At 41.5% G+C, this 16,519-nt stretch overlaps 1 protein-coding gene across 3 annotated transcripts in view; it reads left to right on the top strand.

The window, feature by feature from the left end:
• FMN1 (formin 1) overlaps positions 1-16,519 on the top strand; it is a 406,441-nt gene that overhangs the window by 184,369 nt on the left and 205,553 nt on the right. For all 3 annotated transcript variants that reach the window (XM_029237537.1, XM_029237536.1, XM_029237538.1), the window contains 2 exons: positions 4,228-4,994; positions 9,628-9,778. In XM_029237537.1, the coding sequence (XP_029093370.1) occupies positions 4,228-4,994; positions 9,628-9,778 (918 nt within the window). The remainder of the gene's footprint in view (positions 1-4,227; positions 4,995-9,627; positions 9,779-16,519) is intronic.

The raw sequence follows: 16,519 nt of genomic DNA, 5'->3' as shown, positions 1-16,519 counted from the left end.
GAAATCTGTGTTTGGTAATCTGTCCCCTTACCTTGGGTGTTTGCAGCAGACGGGAGAGTCGTTGAGAGACAACAAGATTTGCAGAGACCCACATGCATGAAAGAGTGTGGTCCCGGGAGAGAGAGAAGTTATGTAGGACTGGAATCCAGGACGTATTTGGAGAAGAAGCAGGAGCCAGAAGTGGAAAAAATCGGCAGAAAACAGAAGAGTTTTCAGAGTGGCCATGCTAAAAAATGTTACCGTTAGCTTATAAGTAATGGCCAATTATTGGAGGGATTTTAAGGAATAAAGATCTGCATTTATTTTTTTTAAAAACATCATCATGGAACCAATGTGGCTAAACTGGAATCAGGAAGATCAGTGAGGTGGCTTGTGCCACTGTCCAGGTAGAGAAGGACCCAGTGAAGAGTTGAGGCAGTGGGGGTGGACAGAAAGGAATGAATCAGAGAAATTAATGAAACTCATTGATAAGTAATATGTTGGGAATGAGAGAGAGCAAGGAATCCAGCATGATATCCAGGTTTCTGGATGTGACGGGTTGGGAGGATGGTGATGCTATTAATCGCAAAGAAGAATTTCAGAGGAGGAGGCAATTGAGGTTTGACAATCATGAGTTCATTTTCAGACGTGTTGAGTCTGAGGTGGCCGATTAAGAATATTCAGGTAGAACGGTTCCAGAGGATAGTTGGAATTATTATGGTTTTAAGATACCAATTTGGAAGTTGCAGTATGTAGTCAATGAGTGTAGTTTACCGCATGAGTACACAGGATGACCGAGAGAGATCGTGTAGTGTGAGAAGGATGAAATGTCAAGGGACATACCTGGAGAACAACATTTGAGGGATGACTGGAGGAAAAGGAGTTCACAGATTGACTGAAGAGAGCCAAGAAATAGGAAGAAAATTGCGGTGGGTGGAGAGAGTATCGGAGTTCAGGGAAGCAGAGAGAATTCCAAGGCAAGGCGGCGGTCAAGTTTAACAGTGCAGCTGAGAGGGCAGAAATCACTGAAGAGTGCTGAGCAGACGTAACACTCAAATCATAGAGTTTTAAGAAGATAGTGGGGGCAGAAACCAATTGTCATCGGTTAAAAGAAGCATGGATAAGAAAATAGATGCAGCCAGAGTTGTGTGTTTTCTTAAAAAAACAAAACAAGACGAAACTCTGTTGTGAAGAAAAAGAGGTAGTGTGAGAAAGAAAGGGCGACAGCTAGCAGGGATTAAAAAAGGATTTTGATATCTTTATTTTTGCTTTAGATGGATAGAGCATGGTGCTGGGGAACATGCTGGGAGCCGAAAGCAAGTGATGTGTCAGGCAGCAAAGACACAAAATAATAATGGCAGCAAACTTCTATAGCACCTCCTGTGTTCCCAGCACTCCTCTATATGTAGTTTTACATGTATTAACTCGTCTACTTCGCATAACTGCCTTGCAGGGTAGGTGCTGTTATTACCGCCATTTTCCTTATAAGAAAACCGAGGTATAGAGAGGTTAAGTAACCTAACCAATCTGTGCTCTACCCACCACACTAAGCAAATGAATTACAGAGCCACCAGAATGGTATATATAGATGTATACATCAGATTCAGCAGATTCTGAAGGTCATTGGTTGAGAGGTGGAAGGCAGGAGAGGTGGGGTGCTTTGTGTAGATACAGTCCAGTTGTGTGATAAAAGGAAAGCTCTTCTGTGGAACATGTCTTTGCAACTTTTTCATATTATTAAGAAGTTGAAGATTAAGTGAAATTATTGGCTCATCAATATTACCTGACTGCTAACCTGCTTGGAAGAAGGTTAGTCGGGAAGAACATTCAAGATTTAGTTTGCTGTGGCAGAACTAAACTAGTTGCTAAAATGAAATTTAAATATGCGTGATCATTCAGGCTGGGAATCAGGACTGGAATGTGGCTGGAGGTGGGCAGGGGAGGCAGAGGGAGATGGAGATGGGTAGGGCATCCAAACAGAGGTCATCTTGATCTAAGAGTTGAATGAAGCTTGAAAGTACTTTCAGCCATTTGATAGTAGAACTCGTGAAAGATTGGGTCAACTTTTGTATTTGTAGTACGTTGTTCATCCTGACTGCGTAAGCTTTTCCTAGTTTTATGCCTGTCACTCCACAAAGGTGACATTGTTTGGAAATTTTGAAGAATGTTTAGAAATCTGTCAGTCTCTTACTCTAATATTATCCTTAGCAACAGTAACTAGCAGTAATATTTATTCAGAACTAGTGTTCCAGGCATAATGCCTGCCGCTTTACAGGAACTATTTCATTTTACCTTTATAAAAACCCCAGAGATGGTCTACTACTTTCCTCATTATACACTTGAGGAAACTCGGGCTTGAAGACACAGAGTTTCCTGCCCGAGGACATAGAGCTAGCAAGTGGCTAAACCAGGATGTGAACCAGGTGGTTTGAATCCAGAACTCAGGTGCTGCTTAACCCTCTGTGTCGCAGAGAAATAGATGGTACCCTGGACTTGCCAATGTTTTCAGAGTTGGATCGCGGCTGCTGTGTCTACATATGAGAAGTTCAGCTTTAGAAAAACCTGTCTCTAGTTCTTCTGACCACAGTTATTTGGGGGTTGGTTTATGAAGCAAAAGGTGAAACTAGTAAAAATACAGTTAAAAGTTATCTTAATGAAGATGGAGAATTTTCTTGTGTCATGACCTTGACTGACTTAGGCAACTGAAAATATTTCTTTACCTTTTTAATGTAAAACGGATCTGTACTTATATACCCGTTGGTGTTCTAGACATTTGTGGGCTGAAATTACAGTGAAGAAAGTCTTATTAGCCATAGGGAAGACTCTTGGGACAATGACGGAATATAACTATTGCAGTTTTTTTTTAAAAATAAATTTATTTATGGCTGCATTGGGTCTTCAGTTGCTGCACGCAGGCTTTCTTTAGTTGCAGTGAGAGGGGGCTAATCTTCGTTGTGGTGCGTGGGCTTCTCATTGCAGTGGCTTCTCTTGTTGTGGAGCGCGGGCTGCAGGCGCGCGGGCTTCAGTAGTTGTGTCACACGGGCTCAGTAGTTGTGGTTCGCAGGCTCTAGAGCGCAGGCTCAGTAGTTGTGGCGCACGGGCTTAGTTGCTCTGTGGCATGTGGGATCTTCCGAGACCAGGTCTCGAACCCATGTCCCCTGCATTGGCAGGCAGATTCTTAACCACTGCGCCACCAGGGAAGCCCTGTTGCAATGTGTTTTATCCATCCATCTCATCAGTAGTGGGTACTTGCCATTTTAGCTGCTGGGCTACAGAAATAAAGGCGGATACTGTCCCTGATTTCTTCTTGTGGAGTTTGTAGTCTGATGGGGAAGGCAGAAATTAAATAAATTCACCCAAAATGTTTAATTACTGCTAAATTGGATTTTGGAAGAACTCAAACATAAAATTGTAAATTTGACTGCCTCCCAGTTAACTGTAGTAGGCTGAATGGCTTTGAATGCTGGGAAATGGACTAGTTAATAGCCAAGAGTACGCCAGTTTGTGCTGATAAGTGAAAAACTATAGACTCAAGGTATTGACATAACTGAGAAGATGAGCGTTAAAAAGGCTGGCTTCATATAAACTATAGTTGAAAATACAGAGTATGTGGAAGAGAAAAAAGCAAACCTTAATAAGCTCATTTTCTGTGCATTTATTACTAAATTATGAATGATTATAAAACAGACTCAAATACTGATCATGGGCAGCTTTGATATGGAAACTTTAAAAAAAATGCACACGCATCATAGCTTCCTCTTGAATCTTTTCTTTCTGCTGTGTTGGCCTGGAAACCCCAGAGGTGAGACATTCTATGGAAAACTGTGAGAACTGCAGCTCCTAGCCAAAAGTATCTCCAAACCTTTTTTTTTGTTCTTTTTCCAAAACCAAAAGTAATAACAGATATATCCAGGCATGTTCAAATCTTTATTAAAAGTTTTGTTTTGCATTTGATATTAAAACCAATGAAAATTCTTAGACGACAGTTTTACCCTTAATCCATGGTTATTGTTCCCTGTGAGCTCAGATTGGATGAAATTATGCTTTTACTCCAACTGTTTAAGTCGTTGGAAAATTCACAAGGTGGAATTTACACCCTGTTGGATTCTCAGAAGAACGTCTCTCTGTCTTTCCCTGTGTTTATGCGGCCTTGTGCTATGGTGGTGTGGGGATGCTATTGGAATATTTTATTTCTGATAATTGTTTTTGACACATTTTTTGCTTTCTTTCCCACTGATATCTCTACAGGCTCAGTTCGAACTTCAAGCCTTTCACATCCGGGGTGAGCATGCGGTGATAACAGCGAGACTAGAAGAAACCATTGAAAATCTCAAATACGAGATAGAACACCGATGGCGAGGAGGATGTGAAGAGATGAGGGATGTGTGTGTCTCCACCGACGATGACTGCCCTCCAAAGACTTTCAGAAATGTGTGCATCCAGACAGACAGAGAGACTTTCCTCAAACCCTGCGAAGGTGAAGACAGGACAACCAGAAGTAACCAAATAATACCCAAAAAGCTGAATATCTCCTCTTTAAGCCAACTCTCTCCCCCAAATGACAGCAGAGACACCAGTGTACCACTTCAGTCTGCGGAAAGCATCTCATCGAGTCAGCAGAAGGCAACGCCTCCCCCTCCCCCTCCCGCACCACCCCTACTGGCAGCCATCCCTCCCCCTCCTCCCCTCCCACCCGCACTTGGACCTTTGCCACTGGCACCTCCGCCACCACCTGTGAATACTGGACCTCCCCCACCTCCGCCACCTCCTCTGCCTCCAAGTGCTGGACCTCCCCCCCCTCCCCCACCCCCCCCACTTCCTCACTCCACCGCTCCGCCCAACAGTGGGGGGCCTCCTTCTGCTCCGCCACCCCCAGGACCTGTGCCTCCACCTCCCCCTGGACTCTTCTTCGGAGTCAACCCTTCTGCTAGCCAGTGTCCTCGGAAGCCAGCCGTTGAACCCAGTTGTCCCATGAAGCCTTTGTACTGGACTAGGATACAAATAAGTGATAAGAGGTAAGCTCAACTCCCCTGGCCCATTCTCAGCTTGTGAATTTGCAGGATTTTGGACAAGTGATGTTGTATTCCTGTTGGTTCAGCATCTTTGTAGTGTGGCACTCGTTCTCAGATGTGGTAGTGAATGCCTTGGATAAACAAGGCTGGAATGTTTTGAGGAGAATGTCTCCACTAGGTCTTCTCTGTGTTCTGTATGGATTGATGCTGGAAGAAACGACGTGTTCTGTGTCAGACGCTTCTCGAAGGTATATATTCCATTTCCCAGACTAGAGAAGAGCCCAGGGCTCTCCAACATCTCTGCAATTAGTGAGTAATCACAAAGACATTGAGCCTGATTCTATACTTCAGGTTCACTGAAGAGTTTTAGATTATCTGTCTTGTCTTTAGATGGTGTCATCAACCCTATAATGTGTATATTCAACAGGTAGGTGTAATTTTTCAATTTTGATTAAAAGGACTGGACATAGTTGAATCATTAGCTCTTTAGGTCAGAGAGGAGTCTTAAAATATCAACTCTCTCTGCTTGAACTCTGTTACCCCTCGCTACTGAGTGCCCTCACATCTTTATACCTTGTTGCCCTCCAGAGAAAGTGCCAGTGGGTAGGTGGCTAAAAAGCATCTTCCATTTGCATAGGTTGTTAAAGTGGGTCTGTAAGGCAGCAAGAGATGGTTGCTTGGAAATTTCCATTCAAACAGATCTGATCAGATTTCTTCTGCCTCATTTTGGAAAGCATCAAAAGGACGAGAAAGATGTTGAGTTGCTTCTTGACTACTCTCTAGGTACGAAGTTCATTGTTTGCAAAGAACAGCAAATATAGAACAGATTTTTACATTTAAATTTTTGAACTTAATTCCCAAAATCAAGATGTGGTGGTGAATTTTTCTATTTCTATAACATTTCACTTGGGGAAGGCAGTATACTGAACAAAATAAACTGCAATGTACAGTGAGAAAGCAACTAGAAATCACTCTAGGAGGGGTGGGGCACACCTTGACACTAAGCATATGGTGAACGAAGTTGATTGTATACTTCATATTTGGTCTCTTTCCTCTCACCAAAAATTAAGGGCGAATTTATTTATTTATTTGATAAATTTATTTATTTATTATATTTAAATATAATACTCTATATTTACATTTCCCAAATGAGTGGTTAAAAAACCATTTCAGATGGTCCTGAAATAGCTCCTACCCTTAACTAGAGTACTAGTATTCCCAGTCAAGACTCAGATGACATTTCCTAAGAATTAATTTCTCCGGATATTTATTTGCAGCCATGTTCCCTTATTAGTGTTCTCAAATTAATGCGCAGCCATTCCAGGGTGATGAAGCCCACCTGTCAGCCCTGGCAGCATGTGTTCTGAGGGCACACGGAGCTGTTCCACACCTGGGTCTCACTAGCCTGCCTCAGCTTCATTCCCATAAGACTTCATGGGCAAACAATAACCTAGACCATACCAGTGGTGTAACAGTAACCACTGGGAGATGTGGGCCCTTCATCCACCGTTTAAGACAACAAAGACAAGCTGGAGATAATCATTGTAGTTTTCTCTCCATACATAGTTGACCATTATGAGAAAGAGGACAATAGAATGCTCGAGCTCTTATTAGTTTCGCCATAAACGTAGGGCTTCAGTTTTGCGATGGGTTGAATTGCCTCCCCGCAAATTGATTTGCCGGTGCCCTAATCCCCAGTATCTCAGACTGTGACCTTATTTGGAAATAGGGCTATTGCAGATGTGATTAGTTAGGTTGAGATGACCTCAGACTGGAGTAGGGCGGGCCTCTAATCCAAAATGACTGGTGTTCTTATAAAAAGGGGAAATGTGGACACTGCCAGGGGCGGAGGGAGAACGGCATGTGGAGTTTGGAGTCCTGCCACCACCAGGGATTGCGTTTTGAGCAAAATGAAAAGTAGATGAATGTTCCAACTTTCCTGACCTGGGACCTCAGGAGAGCCCTGCTTGGTGAACATGTCAGCCTTGAGCCTGAGTTCCAGGCACAGGGGTTTAGTCTGTCTTATTATGGGTCCGTCAATATGTTTTGTACCTCAGAGCATGAATACGTCTTTTAAACTGACATGGTCTGAAGACCCTGTGTACTATTCATTATGGACAAAAGTAAAATTATCTGGGATGTGTTCTTTGACAGGAGATGATATTTTGTACAGCCAGAGGGGTAAGCACTTCGTGTAATGAGCACATAATCAATTTTGGTCTTGGTCTTCTGGGGAACTAAGAATAAAATATGAATTTTCTCTAGTATACACACACTGCCTCTCATCCACTTGGATTGCTTTTCACTACTAACATGGTTTTTAACTTTTGCCATTCTGCTTTCTTTGATGTCTGTTTTCTGGTTTCTAGAATAGGGAAAAGCCATTTAGTTTAAAAAAAATAAAAAAGGAAGAAAGAAATCCTCATCTGTCTACCTTTTCGGCTTCCTAATAAGTATCTTCCTGTTGAGAAATTATCTTCTCCTCCGCCCCCTGCGCGCTCCTCCCTGCTCACTCCCACATCTGTCCCCTCCCACTTCTTCCCCCACCTCCTCCTCCTCCTCCTACCTTCCTCTTCCTCTTCTTTGGAGCTCAAACTGTGTGTTCAGTGGTCAGAAAAGAGCTGGCCATGATGGCATACGGTCCATTGTGAGCAAGTCCTTGTTACTGCCCCACCAGCCCAGTTGTCCCCAACCTGCTGAGAGGTGGTATTCCAAAATTCTGTTACTCATTTTTGGAAATGCCTTTTCCCATAGAAACAGTGTTGTAGATGGTGATGAGGTGTTCAACCTGACTTCCAAAGCCTATTTACTTCAGAATATAAGTGGGTTATAGCACTAGTCATACTGACCTGAGCTCAGAGTCCTTGGAGGGGGAGCCAAGCGGTACAGGTGCAGGAGATGGGGGGATGGGTCTGAATAATCTACTTTGTGGGTCACATCACCTCCCTCTAGGCACCCTCTCCTCTGCTTCCCAGAACCTTCCTGAGGCCCAGACCAGCAGCTCTGAGGCTGCATGCTCCAGAATTTCCTGGCTCTCTTCTCCCACCAAGATCCCCTTTCCCAAGTGCAGCTGAGAAAAGCATTTGACATTAAAGGTGTTCATGTTTCGAATTGAAGTTAAGGGGGGCGGGGGGGAGGGAGGGGGCGGTGCTGAGGAAGGAGCACATAGATGGATGTACCTCACTGGAAATGTTCTAGCCCTTGGATGATGATTTCACAGGTATTCATTATACTATTATACATTATAACTTACATATGTCACATATATGTTCTTAAACACCTCAAATATTATATTAGAAAAATTATAATTAAAAAAAAAAGTGGAGAGAAGCAAATGTTCAGTTTTGTTATGGGCCAGAACCCAAATGTCATATTTCACAGCAAAGGCAGACACGTAGCAAAATGTGAACACTCAGATCTGAAAAGCCAGTGTTGCCAACTGCTTCAAATATGAAAAATTGTCAAAGCGGCGGGCAGGTGGGGATGGTGGTGTGATGAATTGGGCAATTGGGATTGACATGTATACACTGATGTGTATAAAATGGATGACTAATGAGGACCTGCTGTATAAAAAAATAAATAAAATTAAAAAATTTAAAAAAAAAAGAAAAATTGTCTTTTAGTATCAAAAAATTTGTGTGGACCACCCCGTGTAGTAATAGTTCTCTTAGTTTTCATTGGGAAAATGCATATCGAAACAAAGTACTTGTAGATATTATGGATCATAACATACACACATGTTTGATGTGTATGTTTGACGTGTAGATGAGACTTTTTATTAAATGTCTATGAGCATTAAAAGTGTTTAAAACAAGACGAGAAAGTAAGTTAAGAAAGTAGACGTTTGGGAGAAAATGTGTTCTGACTGAAAGGAGCCTGGATAGTAAACCATCTAAGGCAGCTCTCAGGGGCAGTTGTTCTGAACCTGATTTCCCATATCTTCTTCCCTTTCTTTGTTTCAAAACTAGGGTATCCCTGTTTTTAGAGAGAGAAAAATACCAATCAAACAAACAAAACACAGTCTCCCCATGGCTGCTTTTGCTGAAATCTCTGCGGGGGCTGGTGCAGTAGGGGTTTTGCTTTGTTTTTATTGTTAATCCTGTTGTTGGGTGGTGTATTATAAAATCAAGTATTTCTAAATGAGCACAGCCTGTTCACATATATGGGTCTTAAGCTGAGTTAACCTGAGCTAAACCTGAGAACCATATTTAAAACGAATAGAAAAAAATTCAAAGGAGGGCACATCTTCACCCAAGCACTCCATTTTCATTCTATTTAAGAATTATCCTATGAATGTCTCAGAATTGGTTATTGTTTCAATCTTTATACGATGCCCATTTCTACCCGTCATGGAAATGACACAAAGTGAGGGAGGGGCAGTTTCCATGCCTCAACAATCTGACTCCCAGGAGTTCTGATCCCACCGGGTTTCTTTGGTTCTCTCTCTTTGGTTATATCTAAGGACCATTCTCTTTCGGAAATGTGTGTTTGCTTTAATACTTAGTATATTTTGACTTAGAAAAACTCTTCAAGCGTTATTAGAGTTTTTTAAGGAGTTAAAAAAATGAATTAAGGATTTCACTGTATTCTCTTTTCTTTTGTTTCTTAAGTTTAACTTGCCATTTTCTCTTTTAAGCCAAAATTCTACACCAACCTTGTGGGATTCCTTGGAAGAACCTGATATTCGGGATACTAGCGAATTTGAGTATTTATTCTCCAAAGACACACCTCAGCAGAAGAAGAAACCTCTGTCAGAGTCCTATGAGAAAAAAAACAAGATCAAAAAGGTACTGAGTGACTACAGTAATCTTTGTAATTATATATATATATATATATATATATATATATATATATGTATATATTTGTCATACATGGGAATTTATAATGTGCTGCTGGTTTGCTTTCCCTCTGTTTTCAAAAAATGTTTTGAAAGGTTTTGAGTCACAGATGACAGAAAGGAGCCAATAGTTTGAGAAATCCGTGCTTGCTATTTTGGTCATGCTGTCTGAATTTTCAAACTGTTTTCTTCATCTGGACTTTTTTCAGCCACTAATTCTATTGAAAAAATGCACAAAAGTTAGTGAAAAGTCGTCTGTAGGCTATATGGAGAATGTCTTCTTCACTTATTTATAACTTCATTCATTGAACAAATATTTATTGGGAGTCTGTGCTACATTTTGTTTTAGGCCCATGCTATCCAGTCGGGTAGCCCTTAGCCACATGTGACTATTTGTGATAAAATTAAAAATTCAGTTCTTCAGTGGCACCAGCCACCTTTCAGTTTTATTCTTCTGGCTAGTGGCTACAATATAGCACAGATATAAAACATTTCCATCGTTAAAAAAAGTTCTCGTGGGTAGCACTGTCTGAGCACCTGGGGCATGTTGGTGAAGAAAAGCAAACAAACGAGAAAACAGATCCTTGCCCTCTGGAGCTTCTATTAACAATAAACGTCAGAAACAAAAAATCAAATCATGTGGTAGAGCAGAGTAAGGAGGATCAACTTTTTCGGGGTTAGGGAGGGATGGGGGCTACGGGTTTGAATGGAGTGTTCAAGGTAGTCCTCCTTGAGAAGGTGACCTCTGAGCAGACTTGAGGGCTAGAAATCTGAGGCCACCAGCCAGCCATCAGAGGACAAGGTCAGGATTCACAAGCAATCAGACAGATGTGGAGGTGAGTCGCCACGGTCGCCATGCACTGGCTGCGTGCCCCAAGTCAAAGTTCCTTCAGTCTGCCTTGGTCCCCTCAGTGTCACGTGAGATGACATCTATCCATATTGCTCTGAGTAATGATCAAATGACAGCGTATATATATACGGGCTACCGTAGTGCCCGGTACCCAGTCAAACCTCAGCAAGTAATTGCTGCTCTCATTTTGCTACTGTTGCTGCCGCCGCTGCTGTTTCTCTGCATTGAAACAGTGTTGTGATAATAGCATAGATGGTATTAGGGAAAAACAGTTGGTCCTTGAACAACATGGGTTCGAACCGCACGGGTCCACTTATATGCAGATATTTTTCAATAGTAAACACTACAGTACGAAACAGCCCGTGATTGATTGAATCGCGGGTGCTGAGGAACCGCGGATACAGAAGCTGACTCTAAGCTATATGCACGTTCACCCCTAGTTGTTCAAGGGTCAACTGTATAGTACTTGGCTCTGCTGTTGATTCGCGATGTGATCCTGGGCTGGTCATCTCACTTCTCCAGGCCATATTTTCTCTTCTCTATAAAACAAGATTAACAATATCTGAGTTTACCTGACCCAGCAGGATGCTGTGAAATTCAAATCTAAGAGGGTTTGAAGAAGTGTTTTGAAAGGTGTGTAATACTGAATGATAGTTTCATCAACACTTCTTAAATTATATCGTGAGGTTCATCCATTGGTTCATATCTCAAGTAACATGATTGTGAAATGAGCTGTGCCTTGTGGGGGGGAAATGGCAAAAGTCCGGATGCAGTTTTCTGTTAATCAAATCAGGTGTGCCCACTGACTTAAATTATACATGAAAATCACGGTCAAGGTTTTTCACAAGTTCACTGGAATTGTGTTTTCCTGATTGAAAAATGTGATCCCAATAATGATTAAATATCAGAGCAAATCTTTTAAGAGGATGTATCGCATGAAACAATTGAGTTACGGCAAGAAGTAAACTGATAGACTATAGAATATATTGATGTGCAGTTAGATTCCTATGAGATGGAAATAAGGGCGTTTTGCTGGCCAGCTGGCTTTTTAAATGCCATCTATAGGAACAGAAGACTAATTGTTTCTATACAAAAGGCAAAAGCAGAATCTCTGTATTCCAAAAGTGGCCTCATTTTGCCTCTTCCAGGAAGCCTTCTCTGACCATCAAGGAAATCCTCTGAATGTTTTCTTACCCAATATCATATTAAACTTACTTTCGTTCTCTTTTTCTTTTTTCTTTTTCTTTTGCTATTACTCCTTGTGTTTCTCTCTCTGGATGCTTGGTTACATGTTATTTACTCATAAAGCTAATTATTTCTGTTTTGGTGAATGAGCATTTTTAAAACGTTGAAGTATTTGTTTTTAAAACATCAAAGCATTTGGTAGTTTATTCTTATTTCTTATCTCATAATTATTTGCCTCTTCAACAAAGGATTTTCACTTAGGCGGTTAGTACTTGATGTGTTTGTTTCTCCATCTGAGGGGGAAAATATCCTTTATTCAAACTCTTTAATCTTTCTGAACAGTGAGGTTGCTGTTACCCCAAAGACTCTGTGCACACGTGTAGCCTCTATTTTTTTTTCTTTAAGGGGAGCAGTCTTGAGGGTGCTTGGAGTTTGCAGTGAGCTTGTGTCCTACCTTAGAGCTGAGATTCTAAGTTGTAAAGAAAAACAACGAATTGAGTCAATGCCAGAAAACTCTGAACCTGCCTCCTAGGCGCCTTCCTTCTGTGCCCATGGCCAGATTTCCAATATCAAGATGGGTCCCTTGGTCTCTTCTGAAAGTCATGTTTATTTTCTGTTCTCTGAGAATGAAGATGAAAGTGAATTTTAGTGATTGTGAGCAACTGAGGAGTGTCAGCCCTGGAGGCCAGCTTTGTTAGCCTAACCACAGAATGGTTCCCATACAAGGTGACCAGGAGACACTTGCCAGATAGATCTTTTTATGGTGACGGAAGTAGAGTATATGTCAGAGATTTAAAAATCCAGCATTCTGAATCTTGGCCGCAGGGACTCTGCCAGCATTGAGACAGACGTGAGCATCTCTTAAGTGGAGGTGGTCTGCATCCCTCTGCACATCCCACATTCCTAGTCAGAACTGTCGGAATTGTTACCGTTCTGCTGAACTCAGATACGAGTTTCTAGTTTCATCTTCTATAACAGCATTTAAAGTTCCCATCACTGGCACTGATGTAAAACAAACAGATACATATCTTCTTAAACTGGGCTGGGATCCTGTTTTCTAGTACGATACAGTCTAAGAATTAGAAGGAACCTTCCTGATCATCTAATTCAGTGCCCTCATGTGGCACATGAGAAACGAGACCTAGAAAGATGAAGATCACTTCTAGGGTTTGTACGCTTTTAGCTAGGAAGACATTGATAATGACGGATACCTGAGAGGATGTAGAAGAGCCTCAGCATGTGTCTTCACTTCCCCTGAATTTAAACAGTAATTGGCTTCACTTAATGTTGGTAACAGCTTTTACTGGGATGATTGATTTTAACATTTATAATGAGAGTAGCCATTCTTAGAATCATCAACAAAATCCAGCTACACTCGTGCAAATCCAAAATACGTCCTACATTGTGAAATTATCCAAAGTCTTCTTCAGGTTCTTCCAGTAGGAATCCAAATCTTTGAATAAAAAGATACTATGTATAACTCCAACTACGAAATAATATGAAACAATATGTAGATTTGGAGCTGTTTTCCTTTGACCCCCATCAATCATTTTAAATATTAGCTATACGTTAAATACTAACTATGACAAATTCGTATTGCCTACTCAGGCCTGTGCCGTCTTCATTTGTGGCATGAGACCACTCTGCCACCACAGACATAACATTCACCAAATTGAGAACCAGAACTCAAAACATCAGCTCTTGCCTGTACCAGCAACACTTAGTACTATCTTCTATTTTTTTTGCTCTCTGATAACCTTCAGGGCAAGTTGTTTAACTTTTCCACACAGATTCTTTCTCTACCAAATAGGGAGTAACAACCCTTTACAGGGTCATTACAAGGATAAAATGAAATCATGATTGTGAAAGTACTTGAAGTATTCTCTAGAACTATGTATTAATCTCTTAGTTTATGAACAAACATGAAAGCTTTGCAAAGAAATTCTTGACCACCGCTTATTCCCACAAGCTTGTTGAGGGTCTTCAAACATGAGTGTGTCCCTGTCTGAAACTATTTGCAAATGGTCATCTCTAGACCATTCCTGTTCTTCAGCTCCTTTAACAGAGTATACAGACATCTAGTAGTTCATCTTACATTGGTTTATATAGTCTTTTTGCACTGTAACATAAGAGTTTTCACTGTCAATATGCCCATATTTCTACTATCTCTAAGTTACATTTGTTCTGGGGAAAGGTAGATCCGCGCCTTGACAAGGAGCCAGAAATCTGCCTTCGTCAGACAGAATGTGTCTGAGATTCTTTGTCCTGGTGCCTGTCAGAGAAGTAGCTACTCCAGTGAACTCTCCAATTGCTTTCTAAACTTGCCTGACAACGTTCAGAAAATCAGCATGACCTGCCAATATTATTCCTCTCTTGAAATTATGAATAATGTCCGTGCTTGTTCCCTCCTCTGTAAGATACATAAAATTACTCCACTCCCTTGGCCTTTTTAAATAGATATTTCTTAAGAATTAATGACATAATGGCTATTCCCTGAGCACTTGGTGGGAGTGGGGGTAGGGAGGGGTGCTGATGGTCCTGCAGACACTGGTCTTTTGAAACTTCCTGGAGCCAAAAGCTTTCAGTTGTAATTGGGTCACTTTGGCCAGGATCGTAGCTGTAACTCTCAAATCCCAGACTTGGTGTCTCAGTTTAGTGGGGAGGGGAGATGAGTGGAAGGAGAACATAAATTTATAGGGTTTTCATAATCTGTTGCCTTCCACGTTTATATAATTTCAGCTTTTGTGTACAAAGATAATTTCTCTGGGCCGCCCCGGTAAGGTATGTGCATTATTTTTTTTTCCCCCAGGAATGGGAATGCATTTGCCAAGCCCTTTCTATTACTCATGTGTTTGAAAAATGAGCAGTGAGGTTAGGGGTTATCATCTATGGCAGTGAGTGAAATCACTTGCCCGTGTGTTGTTTGCACCAATATATGACCTTGAGGTCATTGGTGCTATGTCCAGATTCCTTGAGTGATATCTGGAATGATCTGGGCTTTCCTGTTCTTTGGTTTTAAAGGCCCCTGACTGGCCAAATCTGCTGAAAGCGAACGGGAGCTTCTACTCCATGACAAGCACCAACCTACAAAAATTCTGCCTGGTAAATTTTATGTGGAAATAAGACAGCCCAAAAAGTTAAGTTGTACTTTTACTTTATTTACTTATTTTTTTTTAAAAAAAAAGGTCATTAGAACTTGTCAAGTATGGATATCAATGATTCTTTCAGAATGTTGAATCTGAATATTTTTCTTGGAGTTAGACTATGTTTCTCTTGTTGGCTGTTGAACAGTAACTTAATCTGGACTTGTACCTCAAGCCAGCTGCAGGATCACACGGTGCTCAGTTCCTACCCACACCACAAGAGGACACCTTCGAATGCTCAGCTCTGCAGAGCTAAATTAGCCTCTGTCCTAGAGCCGGAGCAGTGGAGCCTACAAGAGTGTAACTACCCCTCGAGTATCCTCTTTCGTCTTGTAAAATCTCTTTATTGTGGACCATGGGGCCAAATTTCACAGCAAATTATCCACTCAAAGTATTGGGAGCCAAAGGAATATTAGAAAGGCTTGTAGGTATTAGTAGAATAGAAATCATTAGTAGGCATAGTTCCAGTGCTTAGAATGAATGACTGCAATATAAAAATTTATGAAGTATTAGACTTAGCCCCTTTGGGACTGATTCTGGAATCACCTCCCCACTATACACACACACAGACACACACACACACACACACACACACGAGGTTTTTTTTAATTGTCCATGTCTAAAGGGAGGGAAGATGTGTTTGAATATAGATTTGGGGTTCTCTAATTGGAAAATAAAGAGGTTTGATTAGATATTACAAGATATCCTATGAGATGACAGTTCTAAATATTTGGGGGTTTTTTTACGTATTTTATTCTTTACTCCTAGTTGAGTAAAATTTTGGAAATCTCACCTATATTTTCCTGGACCTCATTCATTTATGCTTAATTCAGGACGTTTTCTAAGACTGTGACTGGCCGGAGGTAGACAGTGGTTTGAGGCTGACTGCCGGTGCAGGGACCTTGGTGGTGGCAGGACTTCTCTGGCCTCCGGTTTTAAGCAAGAAGTATGTGAGGAAATAACAAGAATGCCCAAAGATCTTATATGTGTATTTAAGTCACAAACCCAGGTCACCTGGGTGCTTCCAAAATGAACTCATAAATGCCTTGCAGAGTGCACACATCTCCAATATACACAAAGATCAAAACAGCCCCATACACATACACGTGCATCCATAGGTATGTGCTTAACACGAACAGAAGTCTTAATAACCTTGTATTTATGTAGAATCTTTCAAGTGAAGATGACAACAAGATTTCAATAGCAATAATAATGGTTAATGCTAGGTGAGCGGTTTTTGGCTAAGTGCCTAGCATGTATTAATTTATCCAGTCGTGGGGCTTCCCTGGTGGTGCAGCGGTTGACAGTCCACCTGCCGACGCAGGGGACATGGGTTCGTGCCCCAGTCCAGGAAGATACCACATGCCGCGGAGCGGCTGGGCCCATGAGCCATGGCCGCTGAGCCTGCACATCCGGAGCCTGTGCTCTGCAACGGGAGAGGCCACAACAGTGAGGGGCCTGCGTACCACACACACACACACACACACACACACACACACACACACACACACAC

The sequence above is a fragment of the Monodon monoceros genome, unplaced genomic scaffold (genome assembly GCF_005190385.1).
Source record: "Monodon monoceros isolate NGI ecotype Baffin Bay Population unplaced genomic scaffold, NGI_Narwhal_1 Super_Scaffold_21, whole genome shotgun sequence".
Classification (NCBI taxonomy): Eukaryota; Metazoa; Chordata; class Mammalia; order Artiodactyla; family Monodontidae; genus Monodon; species Monodon monoceros.
Note: the sequence above shows the minus strand (reverse complement) of the source record. Positions and strands in the feature narration are given on the sequence as shown.